Source organism: Papilio machaon, chromosome Z (genome assembly GCF_912999745.1).
Source record: "Papilio machaon chromosome Z, ilPapMach1.1, whole genome shotgun sequence".
Taxonomy (NCBI): Eukaryota; Metazoa; Arthropoda; class Insecta; order Lepidoptera; family Papilionidae; genus Papilio; species Papilio machaon.
This window is the reverse complement of record NC_060016.1, coordinates 3,809,883-3,827,468: the sequence shown is the minus strand read 5'-3', so window position 1 is coordinate 3,827,468 and position 17,586 is coordinate 3,809,883. Positions and strand designations below refer to the sequence as shown.

Here is a 17,586-nt window from a genome sequence, read left to right as displayed (position 1 = left end):
TTACGGAGACAACTGCTACGATCACACTTCCTGGATTTACAACGCTGCGAGGATCCGTGGCCCATTCGTAAAAATGGTTGTGCCATGTTATTTATTCATATCACAGCCATTTTTGACGAGTTGGGCTGTGGGATATTTCATCTTTAAAGGCCGCACGACGGGGCAAGATAACGAACGACACAGATGTAAAATATGAAAAGTAAATTGGCTTTTGGAAAAGACATGGTCACCCTGTCGCTCACAAAGTGGTTGAGATGTGCTTGTTATGTATCATATCACAGCCAGCTTTGATGAGCGACAGGTGATCGGAGACACGTTGGCGATAGCTTCACCAAACATTAGAACAGAACGCAGACACGTTGGTGACAGCTTCATCACTGGCTCGATGAAGAGACATAGCCATTAGGGGGACGGCAAAGTGGCCGTGAAATGCTGTTCCGTGACATATCACAGCCAGCTTTGTTGACTCTCTAACAGCTAAACTCATCTCAGATCTAATTATTTTTTTTAATTTTTCTTGTTACGTGAGATTGGATGTTATGGAATAGTTTATGTTTGTTTTTTTCTATTACTTTATTGCAAATATCAATATTTATCAATGAAATTTTCCTTAAACTGTAAACTGATTACTCCTATATGATTATTCGTACCATTTTGACAATTTTTGAACCCAAATTTTATTTTCTAGGCGGGCGTGAAGAAATCATGCGTCGGGTTCAACGTGATATGAAGCAATATTAGTGTTATGAAGCAGTATTATATTTGTATAAATATTGTATAACATTAAAGTATAAATAAAAATTAATATCAATTAAGAAAAAATCTATATTTTATTAAAAATATAATAAAAATTATAACTAATTTTGTTTTCAAGGTAAAGTGTATACAAAGTGGCAAACGAAAAACAGCCACTTAAGTCGCTAAAAAAGCAACAGCTAAGCTATGAATAAGTGATCGGTGCCCATAGACATAAATATGATAAAACTCTCACAGTGGGGTAGCGACCAGAAACAAAAGAATAGTTACTCAGGACATCTTAGATTTTTTCTTCTTACCTCTGTCGGCTACGACTATATCGATTGTAACAACTTTAAAAATGTATGAATGTATTCCACTCAAAACCCTAAACCATAATAGATCAACTACAATTTACGCTAATAGTGAATTCATAGGAATAGTTAAGAGACCTAAAATCAGACCGCATTTACAGATACTTTGCCTACCTTCCTATAAGTTCAAAATTTAAAAAAAAAATCTTTTTAGCAAATCTGGTTGTTTGTTAGAAGGTATATCCAGAGATGCTGCATGGATCCGGATGAAATTAGGTATAGATGTAAACCACTGTATGGAAGAACACTTAGGCGATATTTGTGTCAGCTAGTTGGAAATAATTATGATCAAGTCAAGGTCAATCAATTATCACCATCACAAATTATCACAAAGATTATTGATAGAATTTAAATAAAAAACACATATTTTAATAAACAAATTTACTCATTACAAAAAATAAAAAAAAACTGAATCTTATAAAAAATCAGTATTAAAACTAAATAATAGAGATCTCTCTTGTAACAAACAAATAAACACATTATCAATATTCTTTAATATATTAGAATGAATATATTAAAGAATAAATTCTAATGATTCAAAAAAGTATCAATCATATAAACAATTTATTAACACACCATATAACATCAATAGAACTGTTTATTTTATTTAATAGTTTAATTTATATGTATACTAAATTAAACAAATAAATCAAAAATAACATCGGTTTTATAAACAGCACTTTCCTTACAAGTATATATTTTTTGTAAAAATTATTGTACTTAAAATATAGTCGAACCATGGTAAGCGAGAAAACTATGAGCGAGAGTCGTGAACCCCACATTTTGATGGCACACACTCTTGACTGAGACTGCTACACACCTAATATTTTCTATGAGCGAGAGTCGAGAATATCTTATAATAAAAAATAAATCCTGTGCTTTTTATTTGTTTTTAACTTTAGGTGAATTTTGATAATGTATTCTTTTCTCTAGTGCCTTTTAATAAACTTCTGTATGTGACAATGAACGTTTCTATACCTACCTCCATTAGCGAGATACTCGTGTTGGTAAGAATCTCTTATAAGCGAGACATATTGCGGTCCCTTGAATTCTCACTTATTCAGATTCGACTGTATTTATTTCTAAGATTTTAATCAAACAATATTTTAAAGTAATCATAATCAGTCTTAAATAACAATTTATCATTATTTATTTTTAACCAGGCCTTTTTTGTTACATTTTGTGGACACATTAAGTCCCGATAGTTGTAAGAACATATTTTTTTGTATTTGTATAATTTAAACATTAAAAAAAATCTAGATTTTTACAAAGGTTACCAAAAATGATATTTTATTTCTAATTTTATAATCTTTTATTCAGTTATTATGATATAATCGAATACCTTTATAATAATAATGTAATAGTTTCCTTTAGGGGCAAGTAGTGCACAAAAAAGCCCTGATTAAAATTATAATGTAATAAATAATACCTAAAAATATTTAGTCTCATCAGCGTAATTGTAACAAAAATGCTTTATTATATGGCACGTACTTTCAAATTTGTACTTCAATTATATCACTAGCCTTACATATCACATTCAGATTAAGAGATCACGTTTATTCAAGCAATGGCCTTCCGATATTACAAGCCTAAAACTGGTATCATTTTTTCTTAAAGTATTTTAAAATATAAAGACATACCCATTCATAAAGCAATCAGTACTGGTGTCTTTATATTTTTCTTATATTCTAACTCTTCATCATGTTTAAAATAAATCACAGCCTTTTATTATCAGACCATAATGATATATCTAAAAAAAAGTAAAAAAAAAAAAATGAATTCAACGCCATTCATTGATGGGACTTCTACACACAGGGCACGCCACAATTTTTAGCGAGCATGGTCGGCAAAGTGTACTGAAAAGAATCATAAGAATATTAATATGTATACAGATCCTTTAACATCGTCACTTTTATTGTATCCACATTATTGGCTCTTAGGTTATAATATGGTTTCGGCCTCCTCCATAAAGTTATCTGATGTAAGACGTGGCTACACTGTGCCGTGTACCAACGTAATGCCGCAACAATATTAAATTTGATAATCATTTAAATATTAGTTACCAGTTATTTATAACATTGTAAGATATAACATTAAAAAAATTACTGTGTTAAATAAGCTACAATTAAAAATACAAAATGATTATAAATAATTTGTAGACTTGTTGTGATGAAAATGAACTCTCCAAGTCAACACAGGCACTCTGAAAAGAATGGATGTAGTGAGATAGAGAGACTCACCGATGTCCGCAGGGACGCAGCGTGACGTCGACGGCGCGGTCGCAGCAAATGTCGCACGCGTCCTCGCTCGCATTGAACGACGCTTGCCGTTCTTGCATCGCACTGCGCGGCATTCCGTAAATCTGACAACAAAAAACAATCAATTTGTTGCTGAAAATTGTCAGGAATGTCGAATGTATATAGATAATTACCATCCTCTGCTGCGGAGTGAGTTGACCGACAGAGCTGAGCGCGGAGAATTGTACACCCTCCGGCGCGCTGCGGAAAGGTTTCTGGCCAAAGTTCACGATGCACTGTTGGAAGGGCGCTATTGTAATCGCCGGGAAGAATTTCTTTGGTGGCCTGAAACAAATAAATCAACATGTGTATACATCCTTTAATTTGCTTTTGCTGTTAAAAAAATCTTTTTAAAAAAGAAAATGTAATAATCACTTTAATCCATGATATTATTTTTTGATCTTAGTAACATTTCGCAATTGCTTAAGGATTATCCATTAATCAAAAGAAACACGAAAGGGGACGAGCGGTGCCAAAAATCACGAGAAGAGAAGAGCGAAAATGTAACATATCACGCGTATTTATGTCATGAATTATGACGAAAATTTATTAATAATTATGCAATGTAAAAATATTTTATGAAGACAAATTAAATTACATTTCAACAAATTTCAATATTAATAAGTACCAATAAACCGAATCTAACGTTGATTAGAAAAATAAAAACAAATGATTTTTTTTAATTCAAAATAATTAAACTATATTATTTGAAAATAAATCATCAAAATCGGTTTAGTTATAGGCCCTAAGTCGTTACAAAGGACTTTACATACATAAAAAGAAAACTTATACACTAGAGAATAACATTATCCCCTTATCAGTTGTGTAAAAATTAAATGTCCTAATATAAAAAGAATATATAGTCTAGGAATATTCCTATCATATAAAAAAAAAAACAATTTCATATATCACAACCTAATATATAAACTAATTACCGACATATACAAAAGAAAAACCATTAGCAAGAACTCACCTTGTGGGTGAAAAGAAATCATTGGAATTCATTACGACTTCGAACCCATTCAGAAAGAAAGAGATACTCTTGTTAGTAATGTCGAGAAGGCAACCTAACACTTCATCCACCCTCCACCTTCCCAGAGAAATAATATAGGGATTTCCATTATACCACAATAATCTGTAGTTGCCTTCATAACCTAATGAAAACATATCATCACCGACTGATTTCTCCTGTGAAATAATACCAGAAAAATACAATTTAAAAAAAGGAGCTAGTTATTACATCGTATTATACATTTTATGTAGCAATTGTAATGTCTAATATCGCAACTATGTTAGTTGCAAGTAACCGAGGCATCTCTCAATCCACAAGCACCAGTAGCCTAACATACAACCTACCTCCGCCTGACTCACCTCACACAAACAGCTCTCCCAAATGCCTCACTCCTACGCACTCGCTATATCTATATATAAGTAATAAGTTTATGCATGTTTGTCAACAACTGGTTTTGATTAAATTTTGGTAGTATACTTTAAGAAAGTTACAGGTTTGGTCTATAGAAATTTAAATAATAAAATATAATCTTCAATAATACTTTTTGCATGCACTTATTGTTCCTCCCTGAGAACAAAATACCTGGACAAAACAAATTGTTGTCCCTCTCATTATCTATGATAAAAAAGAGATAACAACATGTTTTATATTGGGTTTTTTGTCTCAGAAACCAACAATAACACATTTATTTAATATTATTATTTTTTATTTAGACTGTCATTGCAACATATGCCTGATTTAGTTAGTTTTTTATTATATAATAAAATACATAGTAACCGTGTCAACGCCGGTAGATGCCCAACCAACGGTTAAGGAACCTTCAGTAATCATGGTAATCTCATAGAACCACATTCCTTCCTCCACCTCACAGGTCCCATGTAATGTTTGAGACAATATGGTATCATTCCTAATTTCCATAAGATCTGGTGAATACTTCAGATAGATATTTCCACTATCATTTTTAAGCATACCATTTATAGTTGCTATATTCACTGTATCATAGGACAATTGTCTGCCTGGTTTTGGAACTGCAAATATAACATCTTATAATTCACTTATTTCTTTTGACACTTCCAGAGCTGGGCATTAACTCGTTAATCCGTTAATCGTTAATTAACGAAGTTAACATTTTGCTTAACGGATTAACTTTTAAGTTAACTTAAAAAAGTGTTAACGCTTTTGTTAACTTCCGTTAAACTCAACTTCCGTTAATAAAAGTCCGTTAATCGTTAAATTAGAAACTTGGAGACGTGCTGTCATTATGGTTAAATTACACGCCACGCTCGTAAGTTCAACTATGTTGGGCGACTGTCGGCGACTCGAATGGTGAACGAAGGAGTTGATAATTGATATATGTGAAGTTCCCGTGCAACTGTGATGCATCAGAGCGTCCGGGAAAGACGTGACCAACAGGACAAAATAAAAAGAAGGTTCGAAATAGTATATTTCATTACGAGTAAATAAAAGCACGAGTATTTAATAGCCCACATCCCGAACGCTCTTCGTCCCTGCAATACGCCACTTTTTGAGCAACGGTATTAAAAACCCCCTTTTTACTCGTGCTTTTTCTTAAGCTTTTCCAAACTCGTGCGTTCTATTTCCCAACTGTCAAAATAATGTCTATTAAAAAGAAAAAACCGACCACGTAGTTTTTAAAAAAAAAATCATTGAAGTTTTTATGATTCATGCAAATATTTCTAAAAAGAAGCTCCAAATTTTTACAATATCAGATTTAATGATTTGATTTAATGAATTAGGTTAGGTTTCATTTTATTTCATCTCATTAAATTTCATTTTCATTTCATACCAATAAAAAGAATCTACTGCAAACTTGGCTGTTTGGGCATAGTTCCCTTTGCCTACCCAGAATGGGTGAAGAAAACAAAAAAATCATTTCCCAAACATTTTAGTTAGTTGAGTTTATTGTGTTTTTATTATTCTATTAAATTGTTTAATTTTTCCCCAACTGTATTAAAAATAGTTTTTTAGTACACGTGCGGAATTAGATGTTCCCACTGTCAACCCTAACCTTCGGCTGTGCCTCGGCTCGGGTAGACATTTGTCGGAACTCTTTGCAATGACAGGCTTTCCGCACTCGTAATGAAATATACTATAATGCATTCATACTTGTCTCTAATACTAATGTGTTATAGAATGTATAGTCAAATTACTATTTTAAACAAGTGTCGCCACAATAAGTATGAAATTAGTATGTATAATTTTGGTATGGTTAACTGTTAACGATTAACTTTAACTTGCGTTAAATATTCGAGAATTTAACGCTTTAACGATTAACGAAGTTAAATTTTGAATTAACGATTAACGAAGTTAACTTTTCGATTAACTGTGCCCACCTGTGGACACTTCAATCTATGTTTTATTTTATATCAAAAGGTGGCAAATGCAGAAACGGTCACCTGGATTCGCTGAAATAGCGAGGCGATCGTTACCCATAGACATACGCAAATGCAGATGTGTTGCATAACTTTAATCAACAGAGAAGGGGACGCACAGAAAAAGGATATTTCTTCTTCCCATGCGTCCTCTCTTCCGCCAAATCCACTTCCCTTTCCCAAACTTTCCTAATAAGAAAAGGGTGGGGAGGAAAAGAGGACTTAAATTAGGGTTATCTATGTATAGAACATAGGTTAATGATTATAAAATAAATGGTTGAGCCCTCTCGTTACATCTCTAACATCTGTTGTCCTGCATTCAAGGCACAGAACCATCATTAGCACAAGGTAAGTTTAAATGGAATGTTTACAACAAATTTGAATAAAAAGGTGACCTCAATTATTACTAAATATTGTAAAATTCTCATTTTCTGTATTAGAAGTATTCCTTTTCGAACAACATAAAAAATAAGATTAAGCACTTACAGATATTATCCAGCGCCCATTTGGCGCAATATCCAACCTCGCGCCGAACTCCATGTTCCCCAGAAATATCCATAAAGAATGTCTCTAAATTAGATAAATGATTTATGTTTAGTTGTGACAATCTTCCCACTATCATTGCCTTATTTTCTTTGGTGGCAGCAAATTTTTCAAGTGCAAGTAAAGCTCTCATTTGTAACTCCAGATCATTATGATTTCTACTATTTATCTATAAAAGAAATTATCATGATTATTTTTAATACTGCAGTCATTTTTATTGTTTACATTTATTCATTGCAGGAGAGTAATCAAAAAGTATATTCCTTTTTAATCCCACTTCTCTCAATTACATCTTCCCACCCTTCATAGAGTATGGTGGGATGATAAGAATTAGAATTTAACATCCAGCATCAATCATACATATTAATGGAGATGCAGTAATACTTTGACATTACACTTGTCTTCTGCTTGGTCATGGCATTGAACTGGACAAGGGGCTATTCTTACAGTAGCGACATGATATTATAATTTGTTAATACATTATTTGCTACTTACAAAAATGTGGCATAAGTAGCTGCACACATTATCCGTAAATATTGCCGTACTATGAGTCCCGACTAACTTCTCCGCTAAACAGTTAAGAACTAAACAAATGTTCTTCTCAATTCTAATGTCGAAGTCGGGCGCCACAGCGCGGTTCTGAGACAATTGGTATTGCTCGTTCAACACCTGAAACATTTTCATTTTAACCTTTTGTTCAAATGAAAAAATATCATATCTTAATAGACATTTGAATATATGTAAAGAAAAATATTATTTTCTTTAAAATTTATTTTATTTAAATTTTTATTGTTTAATTGATCTGTGAGATAGTAGCTATTCTTTAATCATTATTTAGACTGTACTAATATTAAAAAGAACTGTCAACCTGTTAATGTCAAGAAGTTTAAAAAGCATTGTGTGTTTAATACACACAATGCTTTTTAAACTTCTTGAAAGTTGATATTTTTTTCCATGTTAATTAAATTAGGATTAGGATTTAAAATAGTAACATTAAATGTCGTTTCTTTTTTCAAACAAAAGAAACTCAGTTTTGTTTTATTTTATCCTAACTCTGAAGAAAACAAAAACGTCTTATATATATACATACCATGCTGACTGTAGTCACTTGTGGACTTGGAATTTCGCGCATAATAACTGCAATCGTTATTATTGTATAAGGACAAGTTGGCATATTCTCCATCAGACTGCTGGCTACTGTCAGCCAATTTGTTTCAATCATTGAAACATGTATAATGAAGTTCAGCATTGATTCAAATCTATGTGGCCTAAAATTAATACACATATGTTTAACTAGCTTTCGTCCGTGACTCTGTGAGTGCGGAATAATAAAAAACATCTAATAAGTAGCCTATGTGTTTATCCTGACCATGTCCTACATATCTACCAAATTTCATTAAGATCCATTAAGCTGTTCCAAAAATACCTCCCAACAAACATACATCTATCCATTTAAACTTACATATTTTTAGAAATTACAGATTTCATTTCTTAAATTAGTAAATTTATTGCTGAAAGGAATAAGAAAGTTGTTTGGCAAATGAAATTATATGACACATCAACCCCAAGCAGACTACAACAGCAGGGAAATGATGCCCATTCCATTGCATGTTCATTTGCAACCTTTCAACTGCTTTACTATTTTATACCAAAATTTACAAGTGGCTGCTTTGTTGTTTGTACCTTTGAGTATAAAGAAATCAGGAAAATCATGTTATTCACAGACTCATACAATTACCGATGCTTCTTGTCTTATGTACAGGTACAAGTTTATTAATAAATAAAGGAACATTTAAAGATCATGTGCAATACAATATTGCAAAAACAAGTTGTGTGTTTACTAAAACCGCTGACAACATGACTGCAATCACTCTGGTGTTGAGACCACAGCCGTTGTTGATAGTTACACATTATGTAATCTGCAGCTTGTTTCCTCCCTTATCATATAAAATATAAGAAACAATCTATTTTTATACATTCAAACATACTACGCACTTAGGGCATCATCTTAGTGGAACCTTCAAATATGCAGTTAATATGGTAAATTAATCAATGCAGATATGAATTATACTCACACTCTATTACTCGGCCTTAATTTTCGTAATATTTGCAAAATTACGTTCCTTATAACGCGAGGTTCCCAAATTTCATTTGGTCTTGACCTACGTAAATACTCGTAGTCGATTAAATGGTCCATTACACCTTCCATGTTGTGAAAATATAGTATGTATTGATCGTCTGTTGAATAATTTGCCTTACCAGTTCACCTGTACAGAGATTTGATATTCAACAAATATTTGACTTATAAAATCAGCCAATGGATTCAACATTGCAGAAACTCATACAAATTCTTATTTTAGATAGTTATTTACAATAATCGAACGATCACTTAAAATATTTTATGTTTTAGTATAGTCTTTCGTCTACTAATAAAACAGAAATTATTATTTAATTTAAAAAAAAAACTCACATGTACTTGTTGCTACTACTCGCTCGGCTTTTGAAAATTCAAAACTATAGTTCCAGAAGGATCTTATTTATGGTACTAGAGGCCAAAGAGCAAATGAAGGCCAAAGAGAAAATAGAGGCAGTCGGAAAATATGTCGGATCTTTTTGAAATTTAGCACAGATGTAGAACATGTCTGGAAGAAAACATGGGCTATTTGTTAATTTCTTAATTCCGCGCGGACGGAGTCGCGGGCGAAAACTAGTTAATAATAAATTAAAGAGTACATTATTATATATACAGTAATAAATATAGAATTGCTAGCAGAAGAAGCAGAGATGGATGGTTTCATGGTAACGGTAATTATCTATCAATGGCGAAGGGGTTCGTTGTCATCTGAGCATTTGCGTTTTGACTGCGTTACTCAGTTTTACACAATGTGAATAAAACAAACTACAAACAATAAAATAAAGCTTCGCTGAACAAAATGAATGGAATTTCATGCGTATGAAGCCGCATTGGAACAACTAGTTTTGAAATATTTTTATATACCTTTATTTTATGTGTCCAGCAATGACACGTTAGTAAGTGTGCGTGTTAATGTGTAATGTGTAAGTAATATAAATCAAAATCACATTTTATTTTTATAAGGGAAATAAAGATTACTTTACTTTCACATTTATTATATTTTATAGTTATATTTTAATCTCCACAAAAAAGAAACATATAATGTATGAAATCACTAAAGTAAAGGAAAGAAAAGAAATCGTGTTTTACGGGTAATTACAAGATACATGGTCAAATAACTTTATTGAAAGTACAAAAAGTAATAAAAAAATAACTTATAAAACGGACAGACTGCCATTTTAATAAAAATCACATTCCGCATTAAAAAATTAAAAAACTAAAGCTCTTGTTTAATTCCCCTCTTTACAAGAACAACGTGAAATTTTCGAACCACAACTTTAGACGTCTTGCAATCATTTTAAACACTTAATCATTTAAGCGTTGATAAATTCTAAAATTTTACTAATTTTACCATCGAAAAACAATTAAATTGTTGCGGTAATTAATGTACTTTCAGAAAATGAGTAAAAAAAAAACACAATTCGATGTGAAATTAGAATTTATTAACGCTTAAATGTTTAAAATTGCTCTCCTTTAAAGTTGTGGTTTAAAAAATATCACATTGTTCTTGTAAAGACGTGAATTGTTATTTCAACACTGGAATGAATCGTGTTATGCTAGAATTGACCATATTCCGTTTTCAGAAGTAATGGTGGTACCATTCCAGTATTGGACAGGAACGAGCATTGGTTCTAAACGTTCTAAAACATTCCAATGTAGATTTACAGATTAGATTCGATGACTAGACTAATAAAAACTGGGCAGCTAAATGTAAGTCGTGGGTTGCCAGCGTTTACTATTTTTTTTTAAGAGAAGGGCATTTGTAATTGCTTATATACTCTTTGGTCGGCAACCTGTGGGTGATGGGGTTGTGGTCGTCGGTAATTCTTTTTTGCTTTACTTGAATTGTGTGAGCTTCTATGTGTTACTGAAAATGTTCAAAGAGTCAAATAAAAATCAGAAATATTAGTAAGATTTCTGAAACATCAACCCCAACAATGACAATTATTTTTCTTTTTTTTTTATATGTGGACAGTAAATTTTATAGTCAGTATAAGGGCCAAACGTTCATATAATTGTATTTTATTCCTTCTCGTTTTGAAACACTTAAAATGGCGAAAATTAATTCTTTCTTATGGGGTATATTAATTGCTTCAATAACTTGGACCATCTCTTTGTATTTATACTGGTTATTGAATCTTAATGGTAAGTAATTTTTTTTATCGTTAGCAAAATCTAACATCATAAAATATAGTTGAGTGTTGAATAGAAATCGATGTTCTTAATTTTGCTTTGATTCGCATTCATCAAAGATCATTAAGCACCATTTACGCTTTCCATTTTTAAGTTTATTTTTTTAAAGTTGTAAATGGTTTGTATTGTGATTTATTTTAGGCGACACTAATAAGATTGATCAGGAAAATACAATGCATTATCAATTAGTTAATTCAGCAGAAAAGGACCGAATTAAAAACAATGATAAGTCTATTGCAGATTTAGAAGGTAAAAGTATGCTATATGATAGCCCTAAAGCTAATAGTAAATACATGGGTAAGATGTGGAAATACCTAAAGCACAATTCAGATTACAAACAAAAGTTTATGCAAAAAGAAAAATTTGTTAATCAACTGGGAATGAAGATGGCTGCTAAACCTGACATAAGCTTAGGTGAGAAGGGCTATCAATTAAAAAAGAACATATTGGGTTATTTGATATGAATAACTTACCTCTGTTATCAATATTAACAAACCTATGTATAGTTAGACAAATTTTTACTGATTTTTTCAGATTTTTAGTCTCAGTGGTGTCATTGAGTTTTTCTTATTTATTAAAAAAAAAAGAATTTTATTTGTTGAATTCAGATTATGTTTATTATCTTTTTCATGTATATTTGTGCATTGCATTTTGTGAAGTAATTGAATTAGACATTGAGTATTCATGGTATTTAAATTTACATGCATTCGGTTAGTGATTTTATTAGCAATGTTTTGTTTTAGCTAGAAAAGTTATATATATAGATTAGCTGTTTATATATATATTTATATTTATTTTACATTCTATTAATTTCAAATTGGAATTTTCTACATGAAATCGACGCCCCCATCGAATAATCCTGTAATGCACTCTTACCGGGTTCTTGCTATTCCGTCGAATTCAGCATCGAAAGGTCCATCACATGTTGTGATTTTATTACATTTTTCTTAATGTTAATTACATAGATAAAAAGTCATTATTGAAACAGATTTTATTTTTATTTCTAGTATTATCATTTTTCCTTCATAGCACAGAATATGCCCGGAATGAAAATTAAATACAATGAAGCTATAAAAATTAGCTTTGTTTGGGTATCTAAAAGATTCTTGTACAATAATTATTGATGAAGTTATTAAAGAAATACGGTTTTTTGCTTCTCCTGAAAAATTGATTTTTCCTATTACAAGTTTATTTGGTAGGGGCGTCGAAATGTAGATGTTAAAATTTGCTTTTTTTGCTTCATTAACCATGGGTTTCTGAGACCTAAATTTCTTTTAAACATGCTATGTCTGTGTTGTCAAAGATAGGGATGACAATATGTTTCTTACAGAGATTTTGGACTCAGAAACCGAGAGTAAATGTAGTGATGTATGAAGTCAATGTTAATTCATGCATTTTTTTCTATAAAGATTTTGCCATGTTTTTTTTACTCATGTTTTAAAAATATTTTACAGAACATCAGTATGGAATAATTAGAAACGCTGAAGATGTGCGAATTAGGGAACAGGGTTACAATTTGCATGCATTTAATGCGCTCATCTCTAAGAGGATTGGAAATCACAGGAGCATTCCTGATACCAGGAACAAAATGTATGTATAGTGGAAAACTCACCTAAAAGATAAATCTATAAGTTTCCACATCCCATAAACCTGTACAATAAAACAATGTTATCACTATTTTTCAAAGAAAATTGAAAAGGCTGGCAATATGTGTTTTTGTGTTCTTTGGGGGAATAGAAATTTCATATGTTATTGCAAATTCATTAATATTTATATGTTACATTATTATACACAAAACAGGAACATTATTTAAAAGTAAAGAAATATTTATGAAGTAAACAGGACTAAAGTTTACTAATTTGCACATTGTAATTTTATTAACTTTCAACAATAAATTTTAGTGAAGTGTATAGTAAAACAAAACACTATAAGCTTTATATAATACTAACTGTAGCCCGCGACTCCGTTCGCGCGGTATTAAAAAAATTAGTAGCCGAATCAGAAGAAGACCTTCTAGACTATCTTCTAAATCTGGCAAATTTCATCGACATCCATTGAGTCATTCTGCAGACAAACCTTTAACAAACATCCATCCATCCATCCAAACATTCGCAATTATATTAGTAAGATGTTATTATTATATAAGAAGCATATTTATTTGTAATAATGTTTAAAATATATATAACACAGGTGCCGAGATATAAACTATAGGAAGAAATTGCCTAAAACTTCAATAATTATCTGCTTTTATAATGAACATTTTGAAACCCTAATGAGATCTATTCATTCAATATTGGACCGCACAGATGCAAAGTATTTGAAGGAGATAATTTTAGTAGATGACTACAGTGACTTGGATGGATTACATGAAAGTGTTATGAATGCTGTAAACGATCTTAACAGTATGATGAGAAAGGAAGAGGAAATGTTGGAAACGAATAAAATTGAAGTGGAAAAGTGGTTAGTGGATTACATAAATGATGACAACAGTAACAACATTGATAAAAAGTCTGCGGAGAAAATTTCAAGAGCTAAAACTGGTATTAATATACGGCTATTGAGGACAAGCAAAAGAGAAGGTTTGATCCGGGCAAGGTTATATGGGGCTGATAATTCGGTTGGTGAGGTAAATATTACAATTTAGAATTCATAAAATCTTTTCGCTTTGTAAGTAAAGATGTTGTGTGACATCACACCTGTACCACTGCTTCTTTGGATGGTATAGTGCATCTTGTACGTAATTTAGTCATACTGTATGGGTACACTGTGATGAAATTTTGTTTTTTTTTTTCAGGTATTGGTGTTTCTGGATTCTCACATAGAGGTCAATGTGGATTGGCTGCCGCCATTGTTGGCACGTCTGTCGGAGGGTGTAGATGGTGTCCGTGTGCGTTATTCACATCGGGCCGTCGCTCCTGTAATAGATGTTATTAATGCTGACACATTTGAATATTCTTCAAGTCCTTTAGTGAGAGGTGGTTTTAATTGGGGACTTCATTTTAAATGGGACAATTTACCCAGAGGGACTTTGAAAGGTGAGATAGATTTTAAACATTATTACATCATTTATACCATACCTATCAAGTCATGATGTTTATTAAACAGTTTTATATGTTTACAGACCATGAAGATTTCATAAAGCCAATCAAGTCTCCCACCATGGCAGGTGGTTTGTTTGCAATTTATCGTGAATACTTCATTTATATTGGCAAGTATGACGCTGGTATGAATGTGTGGGGTGGCGAGAACTTGGAGATATCTTTCAGGGTATGTTATACTTTAATACAGAGGTGTCAAACTCAATTTCGCAGAGGACATATATTAAATTTTCTATGAATTCAAAATTGTGGGCTAGATTGAAAAAAAATTAACTGAATTATTATAACATTTTATTTATTGAATTAAAATCGAATGAAGTCTAAAAGCTCCAGAAACATGATTCTTCTGTGACACATTACGATCGCGGGCCGTATCTTTGAAATGCTTTAATTGTTAATGTAGCTTAAGGAGCAAATTAATGTTTCTTTACTATAAAATAAAAATCACCATCTTTATATCTAAAAAATACACACAGATATGGATGTGCGGTGGTACGTTGGAGCTCATACCATGTAGTCGGGTCGGTCACGTGTTCCGTAAACGAAGACCTTATGGTATGGGTGAGAAAGAAGATTTTATGGTGCGTAACTCTATGCGTATGGCCCGTGTATGGATGGATGAATATGTGGTAAGTGCGGATTGGTTTATTCAAAAGAAGTTTATATGACATTTAGGTTCTATTTGTAGATTTCTATCAACTAATCACCATTTTCGTTTCAGTTAGAGAATAATATTTATATTTTAACATTGTAATTTAAATAAATGTATTAACTTTCATCTGTTTGCATTTTAAAATTCACTATAAAGATGAAAACTGTTCCTGCCTTCAACAGTTTTGGGTTCTTTTATTATCATAAGTTAAGAAAACTTGGATATTGCCTGCATTGTCCATTCTTTTCATCTTTCTGATCTAAATCTTTCCTTTCCATTTGCATAGTTCTTTGCTTCTCTTCATTGTATTTCTAGGACTGTGATATCAGATGTCTTGTGTATGTACTTCGGTAGTCTTTTTCGTTTATCCATCAAAGTATACATAGTAAGTTGTGTTTGGTAATTATATTGTTTTTCAGAAAAAAGTGATTGAAGTTAATCCGTCGGCTGCTAATGTTGAAATTGGGGATATATCTGAGAGGAAAGCTTTGAGGCAACGTCTCAAATGTAAGACATTCAGATGGTATCTAGAGAATATCTATCCTGAATTAGATACGGGTGAAGAATCTATTCTTAGGAAACGTATGGCCGCTCTTAATGATCCTGAGAAGACTAAGTTCCAGCCTTGGCACTCTAGGTTTGTTTTTAAAAACATAATTTCTAACTGTCTTTGGTGCCGGAACATAAATAACATACTGTCATCTATGTTTTTCAATCACACAGATGACTATGTTTTTGGTTAAATGTTTAATTAGTGGAAAGATAACTGAATGCAGTGGTCAAATTACTAAAGTAGAACACCTGTCCTTTTTTTAGGAAGCGAAACTACACGGATTCCTTTCAAATTCGTCTTAAAGGTTCCACCTTATGTGTCCAAAGTGCTAAAGATATCAAGACCAAAGGTAGCCGATTGGTACTCGGTAGGTGCATGAGGGGCATACACCAGGTAAATAAACAATAATTATATTTACAAAAATGAAAACTGCTAAAACACTCAAGTAAATTTGTCCAGTGTCAGGACCAACTAGTTTCTTCTTTTTCTAGCCGTTTCCTATATTAGTTAGTGATAATGTCTCACGAAAGATTGAATAATTTAAATTTCAGCAATGTCAGAAATAAAAAAAATGTTATGGCAAGTTTGAATGGCAAAACTTATCAAATTTTTAGTTTTATATTTGAGTTAAGTGTCTTTTATAAGATATAGATTCAAGAAATCATTTATTTAGATATTAAATTATTTGATACATTGGATAACTTGTTTGAGTAATTTGTTAACTGATCTGTTGACAACAAATTATAAACCCTTGTATGTTTTTTACAACACATTTTTGAATAGGAAGTACGATAGTGTAAATTAGCAGAAATATTTTTCGTCTTACAGATATGGTATGAGACTGTACGTCATGAGTTGGTACTTAGTGGAACTCTCTGCTTGGACGCTGTCAATACAATGTCTCCGATACTGGGCAAATGTCATGAACTTGGTGGCACTCAGGAATGGAAGCATAAGGGAGCTGTAAGTTACTTTTAGACATTGGAACATCTCTTTTTAACTTTCACAACCACACTATCTAGTCTTCATATATTTTAATTCGTAATTTTTTTTTACCTAAGTAGTTAAGTAACTTTCTTTTAGTTGCGTTTTGAAAAGAAAAAGTTAGATGGTATCTCACATGTCATTTGTTATTTTTTTTTATTTTATTTTAACTGTCGCCCGCGCGGAATAAAATAAGAATTTAGTAGCCTTCTTTCAGACTACATTCTACATCTAGGCTAAATTTCAGCGAGATCCATGAAGCCGTTCTGGAGATACATTTAAAAATCCATCCATCCATCTAAACTTCCACGTTTATAATGTTAGTAAGAAAAAAGTTTAAGGAAAATTTTAAGATTCTTTATATAAGTCAATTATGAAACAATTTAGAGTTGTGTTGGCTGTATTAATTAGTGAATATTGTGCAAAAAATCCTAGATAATTTATATACATTTTTAAAATTTTTGTTTCAGGCTGGAAGTCCTATTTACAACATAGCAGTTGGTATGTGTCTGGGAGTTGAGCGGGCTTACCTTAGGGAACCATTGATCATGGTTATATGCGATGATCAAGATACAAATCAATGGGATTTTATTCGCTCTTAAATAATAATACTCTTAA

At 31.8% G+C, this 17,586-nt stretch overlaps 2 protein-coding genes across 2 annotated transcripts; one reads left to right on the top strand and one right to left on the bottom strand.

Annotated features, from left to right (window-relative positions):
• Nucleotides 1–3,220: 3,220 nt before the first annotated feature.
• Nucleotides 3,221–9,563, bottom strand: LOC106720044 (RING finger and SPRY domain-containing protein 1). The gene is made up of 8 exons (XM_045686102.1): nucleotides 9,430–9,563; nucleotides 8,445–8,622; nucleotides 7,850–8,023; nucleotides 7,298–7,523; nucleotides 5,196–5,446; nucleotides 4,973–4,985; nucleotides 4,380–4,635; nucleotides 3,221–3,691 (listed from the first exon to the last, which is right to left on the bottom strand). The coding sequence occupies exons 1-8, from the start codon at nucleotides 9,561–9,563 to the stop codon at nucleotides 3,346–3,348; spliced, it is 1,578 nt and encodes a 525-aa protein (XP_045542058.1). The 3' UTR covers nucleotides 3,221–3,345.
• A 1,905-nt stretch (nucleotides 9,564–11,468) lies between these two features.
• On the top strand, nucleotides 11,469–17,586 carry LOC106720043 (polypeptide N-acetylgalactosaminyltransferase 35A). Its single transcript, XM_045686070.1, has 11 exons — nucleotides 11,469–11,633; nucleotides 11,823–12,095; nucleotides 13,136–13,271; nucleotides 13,872–14,307; nucleotides 14,476–14,716; nucleotides 14,803–14,948; nucleotides 15,256–15,408; nucleotides 15,851–16,068; nucleotides 16,248–16,377; nucleotides 16,813–16,947; nucleotides 17,439–17,586. The coding sequence occupies exons 1-11, from the start codon at nucleotides 11,540–11,542 to the stop codon at nucleotides 17,568–17,570; spliced, it is 2,094 nt and encodes a 697-aa protein (XP_045542026.1). The 5' UTR covers nucleotides 11,469–11,539; the 3' UTR covers nucleotides 17,571–17,586.

What these genes read in the sequence shown, in the direction of transcription:
- LOC106720043 (XM_045686070.1), top strand. Translation starts at nt 11,540, where the DNA reads ATGGCGAAAATTAATTCTTTCTTATGGGGTATATTAATTGCTTCAATA. An exon ending in TTCCAGCCTTGGCACTCTAG is followed by an intron (nt 16,069 to 16,247) that starts GTTTGTTTTTAA and finishes TCCTTTTTTTAG; the next exon opens with GAAGCGAAACTACACGGATT. An exon ending in AATGGAAGCATAAGGGAGCT is followed by an intron (nt 16,948 to 17,438) that starts GTAAGTTACTTT and finishes TTTTTGTTTCAG; the next exon opens with GCTGGAAGTCCTATTTACAA.
- LOC106720044 (XM_045686102.1), bottom strand. Translation starts at nt 9,563, where the DNA reads ATGGAAGGTGTAATGGACCATTTAATCGACTACGAGTATTTACGTAGG. An exon ending in TTAAGGCCGAGTAATAGAGT is followed by an intron (nt 8,623 to 9,429) that starts GTGAGTATAATT and finishes TATTAATTTTAG; the next exon opens with GCCACATAGATTTGAATCAA. An exon ending in GCTACTTATGCCACATTTTT is followed by an intron (nt 7,524 to 7,849) that starts GTAAGTAGCAAA and finishes TTTCTTTTATAG; the next exon opens with ATAAATAGTAGAAATCATAA.